The sequence below is a fragment of the Anguilla rostrata genome, chromosome 8, assembly GCF_018555375.3.
Source record: "Anguilla rostrata isolate EN2019 chromosome 8, ASM1855537v3, whole genome shotgun sequence".
In the NCBI taxonomy this organism is placed as follows: Eukaryota; Metazoa; Chordata; class Actinopteri; order Anguilliformes; family Anguillidae; genus Anguilla; species Anguilla rostrata.
Window position 1 is genome coordinate 487,565 of NC_057940.1, and position 17,457 is coordinate 505,021.

Here is a 17,457-nt window from a genome sequence, read left to right on the forward strand (position 1 = left end):
AACCGCAAGTTGTTTAAGTCCGGGTGCATTTACATGATCTGTGAAACGGGAAAGAGGAAACAAACACCGCCCCCTGCCCCGCGCGAAGAGCTCGAGCCGCAGGAGGAGGAAGGGAAATCTCAAACCTGTCTGCTGGGTCATGTACAGCGTTCACTGTACTTACCAATACAGCGATCGCTGTACTTACCAATACAGCGTTCACTGTACTTAGCAATACAGCGATCGCTGTACTTACCAATACAGCGATCATATGAAAGGACTCGGTGGCAGTTTCTATGAAAGGCCCTTTTAAGAGCACAGCTACATAACCCCTTCATAAGCAGTGCTAACACGTTCATGAGCCCGACATAAATATTTGGTCAATTTAATTCGCAGATCCACTTGTTTATGATTAATAAAAATGTTTTGATTGAACAGATTCCTTTGGCTTCTTTTGTTGGTTAAACTGAGCCACAAAATGTAAGGTTTTAAACAGTAATCAATTTTAGAGAATGTTTGCTATTAAGCTGCAAGTTTGTGTCCCAGCCCAGTGCTACAACACTTCAATAAACAAATTAACCAAAAGAATGGTCTTCAATCGAGACCTTGATTACTGAATCAGGTGATTTAGTGCAGGACAATAACAGCTTACACTCACACCAGTTATTCTGGGGTAAGACTGCAGACCTCTGGCTGAGATCATATTAGAAATATGGACTCTGGGTGCCACATGCCCTCATACAGTATCACTGTAAATGATTTTAATTGAAAGATCCATTGAGCCCATATCTATGCAAAGGTAATATTATATCAGTCCTGTCCGGTTCTAGGCCATCATACAGGGCACCAAATGGGTCGGTAATTGCTATCCCCTAAACACCTCCTCCACCCAACGCCCCCCCGCCCCCCCCTCCCGCCCCCAAGGTCCATACTCTCTCCCCCAAGGGCACTTGATTAAAGCTCTGTAATGAGCCCTTCTCTCCTCCAGGGGTGGCAGGGTACAGAGAGAGGGCGGGGGGGGGGGGGTCTTACTTACTCCAGTCCCAAACACCTCTGCGAGTCGGGCAGGGGTCAGAGGTCGACCCCGGGGCATTTAGTCATGTTCACCCTATTTAGTGTAAACAGCCTGGGCCTGTGGTGCCCGGGCACTCTGATTTATCACACACACTCCCGCGCCGCTCCCAGCTCTGACCTTTGACCTTCCACAGCGACATTCCACACGCCGCGTCCAACACGGGTCAGCGAGCGCGCGACCCCAACCTCTCAGTGCGCCCCGTTTTCCAGCATCATTGCCAGGTGTGCGTAAAGGCTAAACCGCCAGGAACAGGAAGTGGAGCTTTTTTTACGAAACAGGAAGTGGAGCGTTTACAAAAGGATGCTACAGTCACAGCGCGCTTCCTTAAAGCATGGATAATGCATCTCCTGTCCAATCTAAGGGTATTACCTCTAATATAATCTAAAGCGGTGCATTATGTGAGAGTGGGGGGGGGGGGCAGTAAACCACAATGGTAATTATCTGCTGTTTTTTGAGCGTAGTAACAATCACTCATTTTGGCTTTATTTTTTTCTGCGTTTTTATGTAAACACACCTGATGCCATGGCGATCCTGCACTCCCACAGGCTTCTGGGAAAAACATCACTCCAACCTATTAGGTGTTGATATGACAGCCAATCAGAAGCCTGACCATGCAACTTCCATGTGATCAAAAAAAGCACATCACATGATCACATGTGATCGGCAGTGCCTCCCCCTGCTGATTGGCTGCCGAATAAACACCCAACAGAGAGGAGAGCGGATGTTGTTTTTCCTGAAACTATGTCACGAGGCCTCTGAGGATCACTACGGCATCACCGCATGATTAAAGATTTTTACAAAGCAGCGCATCACAGTGCTGCAGTTCAGACCGCACTAAGTGCCCAATTCCCTCCTGAATGATCAGTACTGATATTCGACCACGAGACAGCGAAGCTCAGAAAGCAATGCAGAGGTAACAAACACTGCACCAAAAACTCTGTGGTACCCAAAAAACCATAGAGAAATGGCAAGAACAGGGAATGACTTTACAGCGGCAAACATATTGCAGACTTAAACTGTAATATCCCATAATGCCACACTATACGGTTGACATTATGCATTCAGATATAATCCAGAATGTTAAACTCATTTCAACACTCCTGAAAACCAAGAGGCCCATTCATTTTCCTTAGTTTGGAAAAGTGTTTCCTGAACATATATCAGGTCATTACAGCAGTCAGTTAATCCAAATAAAAACGGAGAAATAATATTTAGGATCGAGTGAACGGCAACGTGTGGTGTTGGGGAAGGCTACGTGATTAATTGTGAACCACACTTGGCACCACATGGAGGTCTTTCCTCAGTCAAGATGGAAACTATGCGCTCGCACAGAAACAGGATATGAAGCAGCTTAGCTCTTCAAAACGTACGCACTTTCAAAGGAAACCCTGACACAGACGTAAATATGAAAAGCATACTGTGCCAGGAAGGAAAGCGGAGAATAGGTATCAGACACAGCAGAAATTAGGCCCCTCTCTATTAAGCACATGCTAAATCAATTACGGCAGAAGCACAGCTATGTGGTTTTTTTGTTTGTTTTTTTTCTGAAGTCACTTTAAGTTTCAAATAATATAATACAGTTAGAAATAATATCTGAATGGGAAAGGGATGAGGAGAACATTAACCTTATATATAATTTAGTCAGTAAAATAGCGAGCATTGTTGGGCTGAATGTCCTGTTCTCGTCATTATGTTATGTTATGCTATATATGCAGAGGGAGAGAGAAGGAGAGAGAGGAAGACATTTTGAGAAAGGAAAATTGATAATAAGTCCAAAATATATTTAATGGGGTATGAAAAGTGGAAATATTTAAATGGCTGATTATTATGGCTGTGTTAATGAGCAGAGTGGCCTTGGGTTGAACGTGAAAAGGTTAAATGATTCAGGAGCTGACCTTTCACACTGCAGAGTAAACACCTCTACTCCGCTAACCCGCTAACACGCTAACCCACCCATTATACCATGTACAGGAACAGAGAAAGGCACCACTTTAATCGGTTTTATTTATCTGTTTTAGTCCCATTTTGAAATCACTAGAGGTTGCAACACACAGCACACAATATGGTAATAATATGATGTTATTTATAAAAATTTAAAAAAACCTCAGTAACCCCAACTTACACCTGTGCACAAAAAGATAATCACTCAATCCTTCAGAAGGGCAGTGTGTATAATATAAACACAGGTAACCTGAATGCCGATTGATCTAACAGCTGGACTCTTATAATAAGAATGCTCACAGGCAAAAATAAATAAAATAAAATAAAAAGATCCCTCATGATTATTCCAGTGCCTGTGGGCTCTACAGTATTTGAAGTATCTTAAAAAATCTCCTTCCAGCAGAAAACGGACGGTCGGGGTTCAAATTCAGCACCTCCCGTTTTCAGCCTGTTTGGTGCTAATTAAACATAGCGCTCTCTCTGTCTCAGTCTCCCTTTCTCTCTCCTTCTCTGTCCCCCTCTCTCTCTCTCTCTGTCTGAGTCTCTTTCTGTCTCAGTCTCCCTTTCTCTCTCTCCTCTCTCCTTCTCTCTCTCTCTCTCTCTCTCTGTCCCCCTCTCTCTCTCTCTCTGTCTGAGTCTCTTTCTGTCTCAGTCTCCCTTTCTCTCTCCCTCTCTGTCCCCCTCTCTCTCTCTCTCTCTCTCTCTCTCTCCCCCCCCCTCCCTCTCTCTCTCTTTATAAAGCAGCAGCCACCGTTAAGGATGTTTATTGGGGGAGAAATGTTCCATTTCAGAAGGGCAACAGCGCATTTCAAAGGCAGCATTAAAAGCGATGCTCTTTAATAGGCCCTGCTTAAAGAGGGGAGACAGAGCCTATTGGAACAGACACACTTGATTACAGAGGAAGGGGCCTAGGCCTGCAGGCCTGGCAGTGTAAACACAGGCAACGAGACTATCAAACAGAAAGAGTGTGATCATTCAGCGGGCTGAGAAATTGGATATGAGGGGAGGCCTAATGCCTGTCTTCCACCTGACTGCGCTAGCAGCACAGGCACAAACGGGCTCTGCAGCGCAGGCTGGCAACCGCTGGGGCTGGGGAGAGGCGGGGGAAAGCGTTTATTAGCTTTGTCATCCCGCTCACGTGTGTCTGGTGTAAATCGCTGAAGATGTCAGCGCTACGCAGTCCGTCCTCCTGGAAAGCCAACAACGATCAGCACAGAATTAAAGTCCCAGATCCAGGCCAGCCCGGTGTGCTGATAACCACCCTGCTTCGAGGAGGCAACAGCTTTTATAGGACCTGAAGGCCCATTTTCAAAAGTGAAAAAGCATTTATAGTTTACTGCACAGTTATGAAGACGGTAAGAACATAAGAGCGCATGATGATGATGATGGCGGCATGGGGAGCAGTGTGGTATAATGGGTAAGGAACTGGTCTTGTATCCTAAAGGTCACAGGTTTGATTCCTGGGTAGGACACTGCTGTTGTAAATGGCTGTAATGTAATGTGATGTAATGATGATGAAAGCAGTCATTCAGTCAGTCTGGGCTCATGAATGACTAGCAGTGTACAGAGAACCCAGCACTGCGCTAGACCTGGTCTTCAACAACACCCTGGCCTCCGCCTCCACAGCATGATGTGGCAAACTGTGGCAAAAACTTCTACCATTTACTGCGTCACCAAATCACCGGACGAACTCTGAGTGACAAAGGAACAGAGCTCAAACAAAGAAAAGAAAAACGAAGATGTCCCAAGAAAATAACCCTGAAGCCCGAGCAGACATCGGTGTTGCTGTGGAACGACCAGCGTCCGTGAGCGTGAAATCAAACCCGGCTCGATCCGCGGGTCTGGTTCTGCTGCCGCCACCGCGAGCAGCTTCTATTCCCCAATGTCATTACCGCTGCCCCCTCCGGTGCACCCCCCAGCCGCTATGATTTATGGGTAATGAGTTGGCGCCCGGGGTCTTGGCTCCATTCATTTTCACTGAGAAAGTTATTTCTCACTCCAGAGAGCAAATCAAACACACTCGCTAATTCTAATTAGACATTTACATATTCATAATCTCCTCAATAAACACCCCCAGAACAGTTCTGCAGAACAAGGCCAGGGATAAATTAATAAATAAAGATCCTGTGACCATGTGTACAGCATACATCTTTTTTAGTTTTTGGTTGGTGTTTTCCAAAGAACAGTGAAACAGGAAAGCAACTGGACCACCATCTTTAACCGTGCCAGGCCTCCTCACACAAAAGCCACTGCGGTCCTGGCCCTAGCAGACCAGCAGAAAGCAATGGCGAGCTTTGCTGGGCTGAACGGCCAGTTCTCCTCATTATGTTACGTTGACATGTGCTGTTTTTCAAAATGGCGCCATACAGGATGCAAATTCAAAATGCGCTCAGCACTCAACAGGTTAGAGGGGTGGACTCCTGAGGATTTACAGATTATAAGCTATCTTGCGCTTACATATAGTTAAACATTAATTATTATAAATACAACATATTTATACATACATTCTAATATTAGAAATGATTGTGAATGAGTTATTGTCTAATTAACTGGGAATATATGGGCCTATTAGATATTCATTAAGCGGTAAGAACTTAATGAGAGCGTGATGCTGAGTACCATTCAGCCCATCTGGGCCTCCCATTCAGCTAAGCATCTACATTAATATTAATACTTTAATATGACATCTTCATTCATCTCCTCCTCCCTCTCCTCATCCATCTTTCTATCCCTCTCTCTCAATTTCACTTTTTCTCCCTCTCTCTCCACACCACTCCCCCACAATCCCTCTCTCTAATGCTCTCTCCATCCTCTCTCCCTCCCTCTCCCTATCTCTCTCCATCAACTCTCTCTTCCTCTCCCTATCTCTCCCTCCATCAACTCTCCCTCCCTCCCTCCTCTTCCTATCTCTCCTCATCAACTTCCCTCCTTCCTCTCCCTATCTCTATCTCCCTCCCCTCCTTCCTCCCTATCTCTCCCTCCCTCTCCCTATCTCTCCCTCCATCAACTCTCTCTTCCTCTCCCTATCTCTCCCTCCATCAACTCTCCCTCCCTCCCTCCCTCTTCCTATCTCTCCCTCCATCAACTCTCCCTCCCTTCCTCTCCCTATCTCTATCTCCCTCCCCCTCTCCCTTCCTCCCTATCTCTTCCTCCCTCCCCTATCTCTCCCTCCATCAACTCCTTCCTCTCCTATCCTCCCTCCATCAACTCTCCCTCCTCCTCCCCTTCCTACTCTCCTCCATCAACTCTCCCTCCCTTCCTCTCCCTATCTCTATCTCCCTCCCTCTCTCCCTCCATCCCCCTCTACCTCCTGCTCACTCCCTCCCTCCCTCTCTCCCTTCCTCTCCATATCCCTTCTTCTCTCTTTCAGACACTCAGGGAATATGTGAGATGGGTGGCAGAAGCAGATCACTGCACCATGGAAACCGTGGACCCTGCTCCACCTCTCCAGCTCCCCCCCCCACACCTCTCCCCCCCATCCCCCCGCCCCCCAGGCTGAGAAATGAGCCCCCGCTTGGCTGAAGCCCTCAGCCATGTAAACTGGGAGTCACTCAGAGTCACAGCCACAGGAGCATCCCAGCTTTTAAACGCTGTTTATTTAAAGAATAACTCTGGCTGCCCGTGTTTATGGGTCAATAAATATGGCTCTCAAGTACACTATATTCACACACTGCGGGCCAGGCCTGGGGGTTAGGGTCTAAACTCACACACAGACCCAGGGGGTTAGGGTCTAAACTCACACACAGACCCAGGGGGTTAGGGTCTAAACTCACACACAGACCCAGGGGGTTAGGGTCTAAACTCACACAAAAGACCCAGGGGTTAGGGTCTAAACTCACACACAGACCCAGGGGGTTAGGGTCTAAACTCACACACAGACCCAGGGGGTTAGGGTCTAAACTCACACACAGACCCAGGGGTTAGGGTCTAAACTCACACACAGACCCAGGGGGTTAGGGTCTAAACTCACACACAGACCCAGGGGTTAGGGTCTAAACTCACACACAGACCCAGGGGGTTAGGGTCTAAACTCACACACAGACCCAGGGGTTAGGGTCTAAACTCACACACAGACCCAGGGGTTAGGGGTTAGGGTCTAAACTCACACACAGACCCAGGGGTTAGGGTCTAAACTCACACACAGACCCAGGGGGTTAGGGGTTAGGGTCTAAACTCACACACAGACCCAGGGGGTTAGGGGTTAGGGTCTAAACTCACACACAGACCCAGTGGTTAGGGTCTAAAGCCGCATTTCCACCGCAGGAACTATACCCCGGAACTAGGAACCTTTTGAGGAACTCAGTGCGTTTCCACCGCAGGAACTAGGGTCTAAATTTAGTTCTGGGGGCTTTGTTTTACCCCCCAAAAGGTTCCTGCTCGGGGGGTAGTACTTTCCGAAAGTACAGGAACCTTTTGGGTGGAGCTTGCAGCGCTGAACATTTCTGATTGGTCGAGTACTCACGGGATTTTTTTGTGTCTATTTTCAGGCGCCATGTTTGAAAATATGCAGGCGCAAACCAATTTATTTTCATAATAACTTCAAATCAAACTTGTATGTTATGCGGCGCAGTAGCCTACTTTGGTTATAGCCTGCCAACGTCTTGGAATTATAACGTGTGCTCTTCTGTTCTTTTCTTGCTTAGTATTGTTTTATAAAATGCTAAGCATTCGTGCTGGGACAGCATATTACGTACTAAAACATTCAAACGGATTAATTCGGTTGCTGAATATTTTCTTCCGGATTTTCTTAGCCCGTTGTAATTGACTCAAAACGTTTGATACAGTTATGTGAGGTATGCGGTAGTTCTGTGTAATTCACATTGGTGATACAGTAAAAGCAAACTGGAAATCACCTTCCGCACTTTTTGTCAGGGTAAAATAACAGGTTAATTCTAGTAATCGTACCTTTAGCTTTTTCTGACTGCCGTAATTTTACTCTGCCATTCTTCAATTCCATAAAAAGACCAGGAAGACTATGGACTAATTTATGGTGCATGGTTCGCATCTGGAGGGCACACTTCGCTGCTCGGCTAGCAGTAACTTCGAAGGAAAACAAACGGTGGCTGTACCACTACTAATTTAAATTTTCACGCAAGTCCGAGTTTTCGTTCTATTCTTGTCATTTTGCGATTAGCCTATATGGAATTGATGATGAGAAAGTAATCAAACAGCAAATTGTTTACAACGTGTGCATGTTTTCTGCTGTTGTTGCCAGTTAGCCTATATTGGAAATGTGAATGCATTCTGTCGCTTCGGATGTCAAGACATGAAAGCGAATGTTCGCATAAAAACATAATGAATGTGTTTGAGAGGATATATAAAACAGTTACAATCTGACTATTGGCCTGTTATATCCTATTTGCTGCATAACGGTCCAAGTTCAACTACCAACGACAGTTTTGCTTGACAGCGGTAAAATATGCCCAAACGGCTGCAGAAGAATATTTCAATTCCATGTGATTAAATCGATAAAAATCAATAAATACAAAAGTAACCATATATAGTCATTGTTGGTAACCCGTTGTATATAAGTGGAATAAACCCCTCCGGGCTGTCCCGGTTATTAGAAAATAATGTAGGCTACTTCGGTGGTAGTATGGGGTTACAGAAGAAATCATATGACAGATGGACCGACGACAACGTCGCTTTTTCATACGTCAGTGGGCTAATTTGCCTAATCTTCGCGGGACTTTAGACCCCGGTGGAAACGCAGACAACCATTGGCTGAAGGAACCTTTTAGTTCCTGGTAAAGTAGTTCCTGGGACTGAAGGTTCCGGGTAATTTTGGTGGAAACACGGCTTAAACTCACACACAGACCCAAAGGTTAGGTGGAGGGGCTATATTCACACACTGCAGGCCAGACTCGGGGGGCTTTTCTGGTGACCCAAGGCACACAGACAGGATGCAGTATAATCAGGGCCTCAGCCTGCTGGATGTGCAGGTGGATATCCTGCTCATTATCTTTTATTTTATCCATCAAGACAAACAGTATCAATACAGTGTGGGAAGCCGTCAGGCTTAGCATTTCAGCTTAGCATTCTGAACCAACGCTAGCATTCGGCGGTGAACCTGTTTCTGTGCAGACAGTGAACCCTGCTTTGCTAGGACTCGCAGGTCTGCTCCACCAAACCACGCACTGAGAAAGCGCCGTGCTGTAGCATTAGATCGCGGTTCAGCAGTTATCTGAACAGAGCGATGAATCCCCCCATTACCGCAGTCACATAAAACGCAAATGATTATTACAAAGCATAAAAGAAGCGGGATAGATAAGACTTCATCTGGCCCAGGTGCAAACTGCACTGTGAAACGGAGGGAATCGGTTGAGCGTGAAACATGGTGTGCGGCAGGATGTCTAATGACGGGTGAACATAAACGCTAATTCTACGACTGTAGCTCAGATGGAATCTTCAACCATAAAAACCTAACTGTTCAAAAACCAGGTGAAATGCTGGCTTTTCGAGGAGCGGAATAAGGCCTTTTCAAAAACAGGCCATGTACATGCATCACGCACACGCTACACAGTGTGAAACTCCAGCACTTATATCTGTACAATGCACCATATGGTCTGTATGGGGATATCCCATAATCCCCTGTGCCTCAGGGTGTTACAAGCTGAATTAAACACTTCAGGAGCATGTCACAGAATCAGAGGCTATGTAAGAACACAAAACCAAAAAACCCTGCAAAAATGACAATTCCATCCGACAGAAATGGTGCTCAGCCCCCAGACCTGCTGCATGGACACCAGCGGCACCAATAATGACCTTAAAAACAACTACCAAACCACCACGTTTAGGCAACAAACCACAACGTTTAGGCAACAAACCACAATGTTTAGGCAACAAACCACCACGTATAGGCAACAAACCACAACGTTTAGGCAACAAACCACAATGTTTAGGCAACAAACCACCACGTATAGGCAACAAACCACTACGTTTAGGCAACAAATCACAATGTTTAGGCAACAAACCACCATGTATAGGCAACAAACCACCACGTATAGGCAACAAACCACCACGTTTAAAGAACAAAAGAATATCACAGCTTCTGCACGACCTGGACATACTGCAAATCTGAAAACTGCCTGCATAGAAAACAACGGCATGCCAACAGTAAAGTTTTAAGACACAAGCAAACAAAAAAAGATCACAAATGCAGTGAATAAGTGAAACGGAGAGGAGCGAAAGGCAGCAGATGTGCTGCTCGTGTTACTGAATGTTGGCTCAGCGGGGGGGGGGGGGGGGACAGAGCTTCTGAGGCTCCGTATGAGGCACACTGGGGAGGACAGGCTCCTGGTGGGGGCGCTGAGTAGGAAATGGCGGTACAGTGGGGGGTAGAAGCTGGCGGGTGATTCCCGCAGGCACTCCGGCACCCGCCTCCAGAGCTCCGATTCGCCCGCATTCCGCCACAGCGGAGCTCGGCTACAGAAGGGGAGGGGCAACACCGCCCCGGGCGCCGTACCCCCCCAATCCGCCCAGAAGACGAACAAAATGAAAAAAACCTCAAAATGAATCAAAATAAAAAGGCAAAACTCTGAAAGTGGAGTCGACTCATCTGTCAATCCACCCTGAGATCGACTGCTCCACCCCCTTACCCACAATGCACTGCTCTCAGATGCACTGCTCTCAGGCCTGACTGGTAGCAGGCCCTCCAGTGTGGAGGGGCAGTGGGGCATGTGCCTTTTCTCTGAGTCACAGCTCTTAAGAGAAGACGTGTCCCTGAGTCACAGCTCTTAAGAGAAGACGTCTCTGAGTCACAGCTCTTAAGAGAAGACGTCTCTCTGAGTCACAGCTCTTAAGAGAAGACGTCTCTCTGAGTCACAGCTCTTAAGAGAAGACGTCTCTCTGAGTCACAGCTCTTAAGAGAAGACGTCTCTCTGAGTCACAGCTCTTAAGAGAAGACGTGTCTGAGTCACAGCTCTTAAGAGAAGACGTCTCTCTGAGTCACAGCTCTTAAGAGAAGACGTCTCTCTGAGTCACAGCTCTTAAGAGAAGACGTCTCTGAGTCACAGCTCTTAAGAGAAGACGTCTCTCTGAGTCACAGCTCTTAAGAGAAGATGTCTCTGAGTCACAGCTCTTAAGAGAAGACGTCTCTCTGAGTCACAGCTCTTAAGAGAAGATGTCTCTGAGTCACAGCTCTTAAGAGAAGACGTGTCTCTGAGTCGTTCAACCGGAGCGCTTGTATGTTTAACTCGACAGTGCAGCAGAGAGAGACGTGGAGGTGCGGCCGAGGAGGAACCATGAAACAACGAGAAGCTCCACACCTAGCAGCTCCACACCACCACACCTCCACACCAAGGAGCTCCACTCCTCCACACCAAGCAGCTCCACACCTCCACGTTTATCTGCCAGCAGAGCAGAGCCACACCTGCCCTCCCACCTGCTTCTACCCCCCCCTTCCTGCCCCCAACTGCTCCATCCCCTCACACACGCCACCTGTCCCCACCCCCCTACCTGTTCCCACCCCCCCTACCTGCTCCTGCCGAACCAGCCACCTATCCACCATGGGGTGATTGGCACTTAGGGAAGAACGGGCGTTCTCCCTCTGAAACTCCCTCTGATTGGCCCATGTGCCTGCATCTCTGGGCAGACTGCGGAAGGCTTCCGAAACTTTACCCTGGAGAGGGAGGAGCGTACATTAGAATCATGCTACATTAGCACCACGCTATGTTAGCACCATGTTACATTAGCACCATGTTACATTAGCACCACGTTACATTAGCACCACGTTACATTAGCACCATGTTACATTAGCACCACGTTACATTAGCACCACGTTACATTACCACCACGTTACATTACCACCACGTTACATCAGCACCACAGTACATTAGCACCACGTTACATTAGCACACAGTACATTAGCACCATGTACATAGCACCACTACATTAGCACCAGTACATTAGCACCATGTTACATTAGCACAGTCATGCACCCTGTACATACAAGTACATTAGCACCAGTTACATTAGCACCACGTTACATTAGCACCATGTTACATTAGCACCACGTTACATTAGCACCAGTTACATTAGCACCATGTTACATTAGCACCATGTTACATTAGCACCAGTTACATTAGCACCATGTTACATTAGCACACTAAGATTAGACCAGACATTAGCACCATGTTACATTAGCACCACGTTACATTAGCACCATGTTACATTAGCACCACTTTACATTAGCACCACGTTACATTAGCACCACGTTACATTAGCACCATGTTACATTAGCACCATGTTACATTAGCACCACGTTACATTAGCACCATGTTACATTAGCACCATGTTACATTAGCACCACGTTACATTAGCACCACGTTACATTAGCACCACGTTACATTAGCACCAGGCTATATTAGCACCAGACCAGTTCACTGACATAATCTTTATGACATTTAAAATATGCACAAAATGCACATAATCCCATGTATGGTAAGTGCAATGTAACTACTATGTAACTACTGTCATATATCTATGTTATTACACAGTAATACATGAGTAATATAGACTGTGTGCTTGTCTGAATAAGGCTGGCCCCGCTCTTAAAGCACAAACACTGCACTTGTTGTATGTCATGGGGGGCGACATAGCTCAGGAGGTAAGACTGATTGTCCGGCAGTCGGAGGGTTGCCAGTTCAAACCTCGCCCTGGGCGTGTCGAAGTGTCCTTGAGCAAGACACCTAACCCCCAACTGCTCTGGCGAATGAGAGGCATCAATTGTAAAGCGCTTTGGATAAAAGCGCTATATAAATGCAGTCCATTTACCATTTACGTTGCTCTGGATAAGAGCGTCTGCTAAATGCCTGTAATGTAATGTAATGTAACAACCAAATCCAGAAATGACTGTGATCCTAACCCTGCCTCGAACCCTCAACCTCAGCTCAGTCAAACAGCCCTTTCTAATGCAATTACACAGTAATACCCAGTGCTTCAGTGCCAAATTCATATTATATATGACCTATGAGGTCCAACCTCCCAAAAATGGCTCTGGATGCAAGAATAAAGGCTGTGTGACAAATTTTACATGAGATTACTCATTAACACAGATATTCTCTGGGACGCATCTACTGGCAGTAAGAATACACCTGGAATCACTTTAAAGAGAAGAAGAGGTAAAGCACAATGCTGTTAAACAGGTCGTGAGTCCAAATCTTGATAAATGAAAAATATATTATCTGCAGACAGAACTCTTACATTCCACGTGAACAAGCGTGCAGAAAGATTTAAAAAGCTTTGAAACTTTAATCTTTATGATGTGTAAGACAGAATGTGGAAAACAGGCGAGACCTGCTGTGATTTAAAGTGCAGCCTCCACTGCTAGCGCCGCTAAACGCGTTTAGCGTTCCATGCATCACAACCGACCCGGGGCTTGGCAGCATAGCCACATGTTATAATTTCACTTTTTACTGTGATAGACTACAAACTCTTTCCATGGACACGAGACTCCTGGCTCAAATATGAGAGGAGATCCTGGATTAATTCCAGATATTTCTATATAATTATTTCTGTCCTCGCCTGGAAAAGTGATAGCTAATGTATTCTGTGCCATAAATAAGGGAGATCACAGCAAAAACAGGACAGATGGGGGGGGGGGGACACACCAGTGCGCTTAAAAATGGAGTAAATATTTCCCATAAGCACCAGAGTGCATTTACTTTTTAAGAGAGAGAGAAAGAGAGATTAAGAGTTAGCAGGAGTGAGATAGCAAGATGGAAAGAGTATGAGAGCGATAGAGAGAGGGAGAGAGTATGAGAGAGAGTGTGTGAGAGAGATGGAGAGAGTATGAGAGAAACAGATGGAGAGAGTGTGAGAGACAGTGTGAGAGACAGAGAGAGTCAGATGGAGAGAGTGTGAGAGACAGAGAGAATAAGATGGGGGGAGAGTGTGAGAGAGAGTGTGTGAGAGAGATGGAGAGAGGGAGAGAGAATGAGAGAAACAGATGGAGAGTGTGAGAGACAGAGAGAGTGAGATGGAGAGAGTGTGAGAGACAGTGTGAGAGACAGAAGAGTAGATGGGGAGAGTGTGAGAGAGATTGTGAAGAGAGGAATAGATGGGGGGAGAGTGCTAGCTCTCCGAGGCGTTGGTGCCGAGGAGTGCGAGAGAGGGAGAGAGAGTAGAGATGGAGAGGGTGAGAGTAGGAAGGGTGAGTGGAGAGAGTGTGAGAGACAGAGAGAATAAGATGGGGGGAGAGTGTGAGAGAGAGTGTGTGAAAGAGAGAGAATGAGATGGAGAGAGTTGAGATCAGGGATAGATGGTGGGGGAGAGTGTGAGGACAGAGAGAGATGAGATGGGGAGAGTCGGCTACCTTTCTCTCCAGGCTGTTGGTGCCCGGGGAGTGCGAGAGACAGAGAGAGTGAGATGGGGGGAGAGTCGGCTACCTTTCTCTCCAGGCTGTTGGTGCCCGGGGAGTGTGAGAGACAGAGAGAGTGAGATGGGGGGAGAGTGTGAGAGAGAGTGTGAGAGACAGAGAGAGTGAGATGGGGGGAGAGTTGGCTACCTTTCTCTCCAGGCTGTTGGTGCCCGGGGAGTGTGAGAGACAGAGAGAGTGAGATGGGGGGAGAGTCGGCTACCTTTCTCTCCAGGCTGTTGGTGCCCGGGGAGTGTGAGAGACAGAGAGAGTGAGATGGGGGGAGAGTGTGAGAGAGAGTGTGAGAGACAGAGAGAGTGAGATGGGGGAGTGGGAGAGTGTATCACAAGGTGGTGGTGCGGGGAGTGTGAGAGACAGAGAGAGTGAGATGGGGGGAGAGTACCTTCCTCTCCAGGCTGTTGGTGCCCGGGGAGTGTGAGAGACAGAGAGAGTGAGATGGGGGGAGAGTGTGAGAGACAGAGAGAGTGAGATGGGGGGAGAGTACCTTTCTCTCCAGGCTGTTGGTGCCCGGGGAGTGGCGTGGTTTGAGGAAGCCGGCCGTGGTGGACCAGCGGGTGGGGTTTTTTCTGGAAGGTTCTTCGGCCGGGGCGTGGGGCTCGCTGAAGGAGGCGGAGAGGCCGATGAGCGCTGGGTCACTGCTGCGCCGCACGTGCAGGGGCATGTCTGGGGGGGGGGGGGGGGGGGGGAGAGAGGGGGAAAGAGAGAGAATCGTTCAATAAACCATGTCACTGACAAAAAAGCAAATAGCCAACACACACCTGCACCACACCTAGACCAAACCACACAGCATCACACACCCACAGCCCCTTATGACAACACTCACCATCACATATACCGTTACATATAATGACTGCCAATACATACATGACACTGCTGACAACCTTTCATACAGATCTCCTGAAGCAAGCCAGGGTACTAGAGTCAAATACAAATGAACGGTTCCTGTGTGTGTGTGTGTGTGTCTGTGCGTGTGTGTGTGTGTGTCAGTGCACGTGCGTGTGTGTGTGCGTGTGCGTGTCAGCGCATGTGTGCGTCAGCATGCGTGTGTGTGTGTGTATGTGCGTGTGTGCGCGCGTGTTAAACTGCACCCAAAAACACCATTACATTACTGCCAGGCTGCTGTCGTGCTTTTCCTGTGTGGATTTTTAAAAACGAGGCCGAACATTGCCTGAGGAGCCAGCGCGAGACGCCACAGACAGGAGGAGGAGGAGGACAGATGGAAACACTGCAGCGGAGAGAAAACTCAGGGGGCAAAACTCAAACCCAGAAGGCCGTGCGGAGCTAACGTGGAACGCCAATAAACCAAACCCATCAGGATTCTGCACATCACACCCATTTTGGGCCAAACATTCCTCTCTCATGTCAGTCAACAGCATCTGCATTGTGACCCAAATCTGATCTAAACCATACAGACTTTACACTTTATTGCCCACACTTGGTGGAAATTAGTTTTTTGGTTTCACATTACAACATACACACATTAAAAACCTTAAACAGTCACGCTCACATCTGAATCTCATTCAGCGTAATGTTTTTCCGAATGTGGCACGTCCGTTCAGATGATCCTTCCTCGTGAGGACCAGAGCCTTGCTGATGTACGAGGCCCGCCCTTTTTCCAATTCCAATTTTCACAAGAAAGGATTGCGATGTTAACGTCTTCCACTGCTTCAGCTACACGGGCTGTCGTTCATTTTCAGCACCACACCGTCATGCTAAAAAACAGAAGGCGGGTCATTCCACACAGATCGCTCAAAGCAGCGAATCACAGCTGAGAAGCTGCTCCAGACAAGTCTGCATCGCTGGGGAAGAGGAACGCAAAGTTCACGGGTCGCAGGAAGGGAAACGACCGTAACCGCAGAAAAGGTGAAACGTGTCGTGCACGAGGGATCATTAACACCAAAGTGAAATGACTCGTGCACGAGGGTTCATCATCGGTAAGCTGATTTCATTAACACTGAAGTGAAATGTATCATGCACAAGGTTTCATTAACACTAAGGACAGATTAATCATGGAAGAAGGTTCATTAACACAGAGTGAAATGGATCGCACACCAGCCTTCACCGCCACTAAACCGATCTCATTAACACCAAAGTGAAATTTGCCAAGCACAAGGGGTCCTTAACAGCAAAAGGGAATTAATCATGCAAAAAGGTTCATTAACACTAAAACGTAATTTAGTTTGCACATGGTTCTCAAAGACATTGTAAAAAATGTTCCTTTAGTGCTTAAACCACTGTGCATATTCAGTGAACATCTAAGAGATTGAAACGCTTGTTTGTAATTCCTCGTGTAAGTTGCTGGGACGCCCATAAGCATAATGGAACAGTTAAAAAGCACTTTGGGACAGTCTCAAATGACACATTACAGCCTCAAATGACACGTGAAAGAGAGCATTTAGAGCCCAGCCTTTCACCTGGATAACTGCAGCCCTAAAGCTGGCACACCTCGTCCTCTACAGCGGCTGCTGCACTGCAATAATAATAATAATAATACATTTATTTTATATAGTGCTTCTCATGGTCTCAAAGACGCTTTACAATACATGATACATGCAATGAGTCATACAATTCAGAGAAAAAAAAAAACAGAAAATGCAGTGGGACTAGTGGTGCAGTGGTGGTAGGAGGAGGTGTGAGAGGGGGAAGACAAACATCAATAGGGAAAAGGGTAGCATAATGGGAGTAAGAGTAGGGTTGGTTTTGAAGACAAGATTTGAAGGAGGTGAGTGAGTGAGGTACGGATGTCAGGGGGAGGGAATTCAGAGGTTTGGGAGGCGAGCACTGAGAAGGCAGGTTCTGCCAACATGAACGGACTGAGAGGGGATGGTGGTGAGAGGGGATGGTGGTGAGGAGGCCGGCAGTGTGTGTATGTGTGTAACTGTCTGGGTGGCTGTAGGACAACGCTCAAACACATTATTCTTTCCAGAACACTTAACTCTGCATACTCTAAAGTCATATCTGCTGTTAGGCCACAAAATAGACAGAACTCACAGGTCTGTCGAACAAGCCGTTACTGGCAGGGTTTAATTACTGATAAATGGACAAAATTAACCTCTGTCTGTGTTCTCTTCAAACACACAACGGA

At 47.0% G+C, this 17,457-nt stretch overlaps 1 protein-coding gene across 1 annotated transcript in view; it reads right to left on the bottom strand.

The window, feature by feature from the left end:
• LOC135260451 (partitioning defective 3 homolog) overlaps positions 1–17,457 on the bottom strand; it is a 253,512-nt gene that overhangs the window by 133,046 nt on the left and 103,009 nt on the right. Inside the window, 2 exon segments of the mRNA XM_064345669.1 lie at positions 11,472–11,615; positions 14,857–15,035. Coding sequence (XP_064201739.1) covers positions 11,472–11,615; positions 14,857–15,035 — 323 coding nt within the window.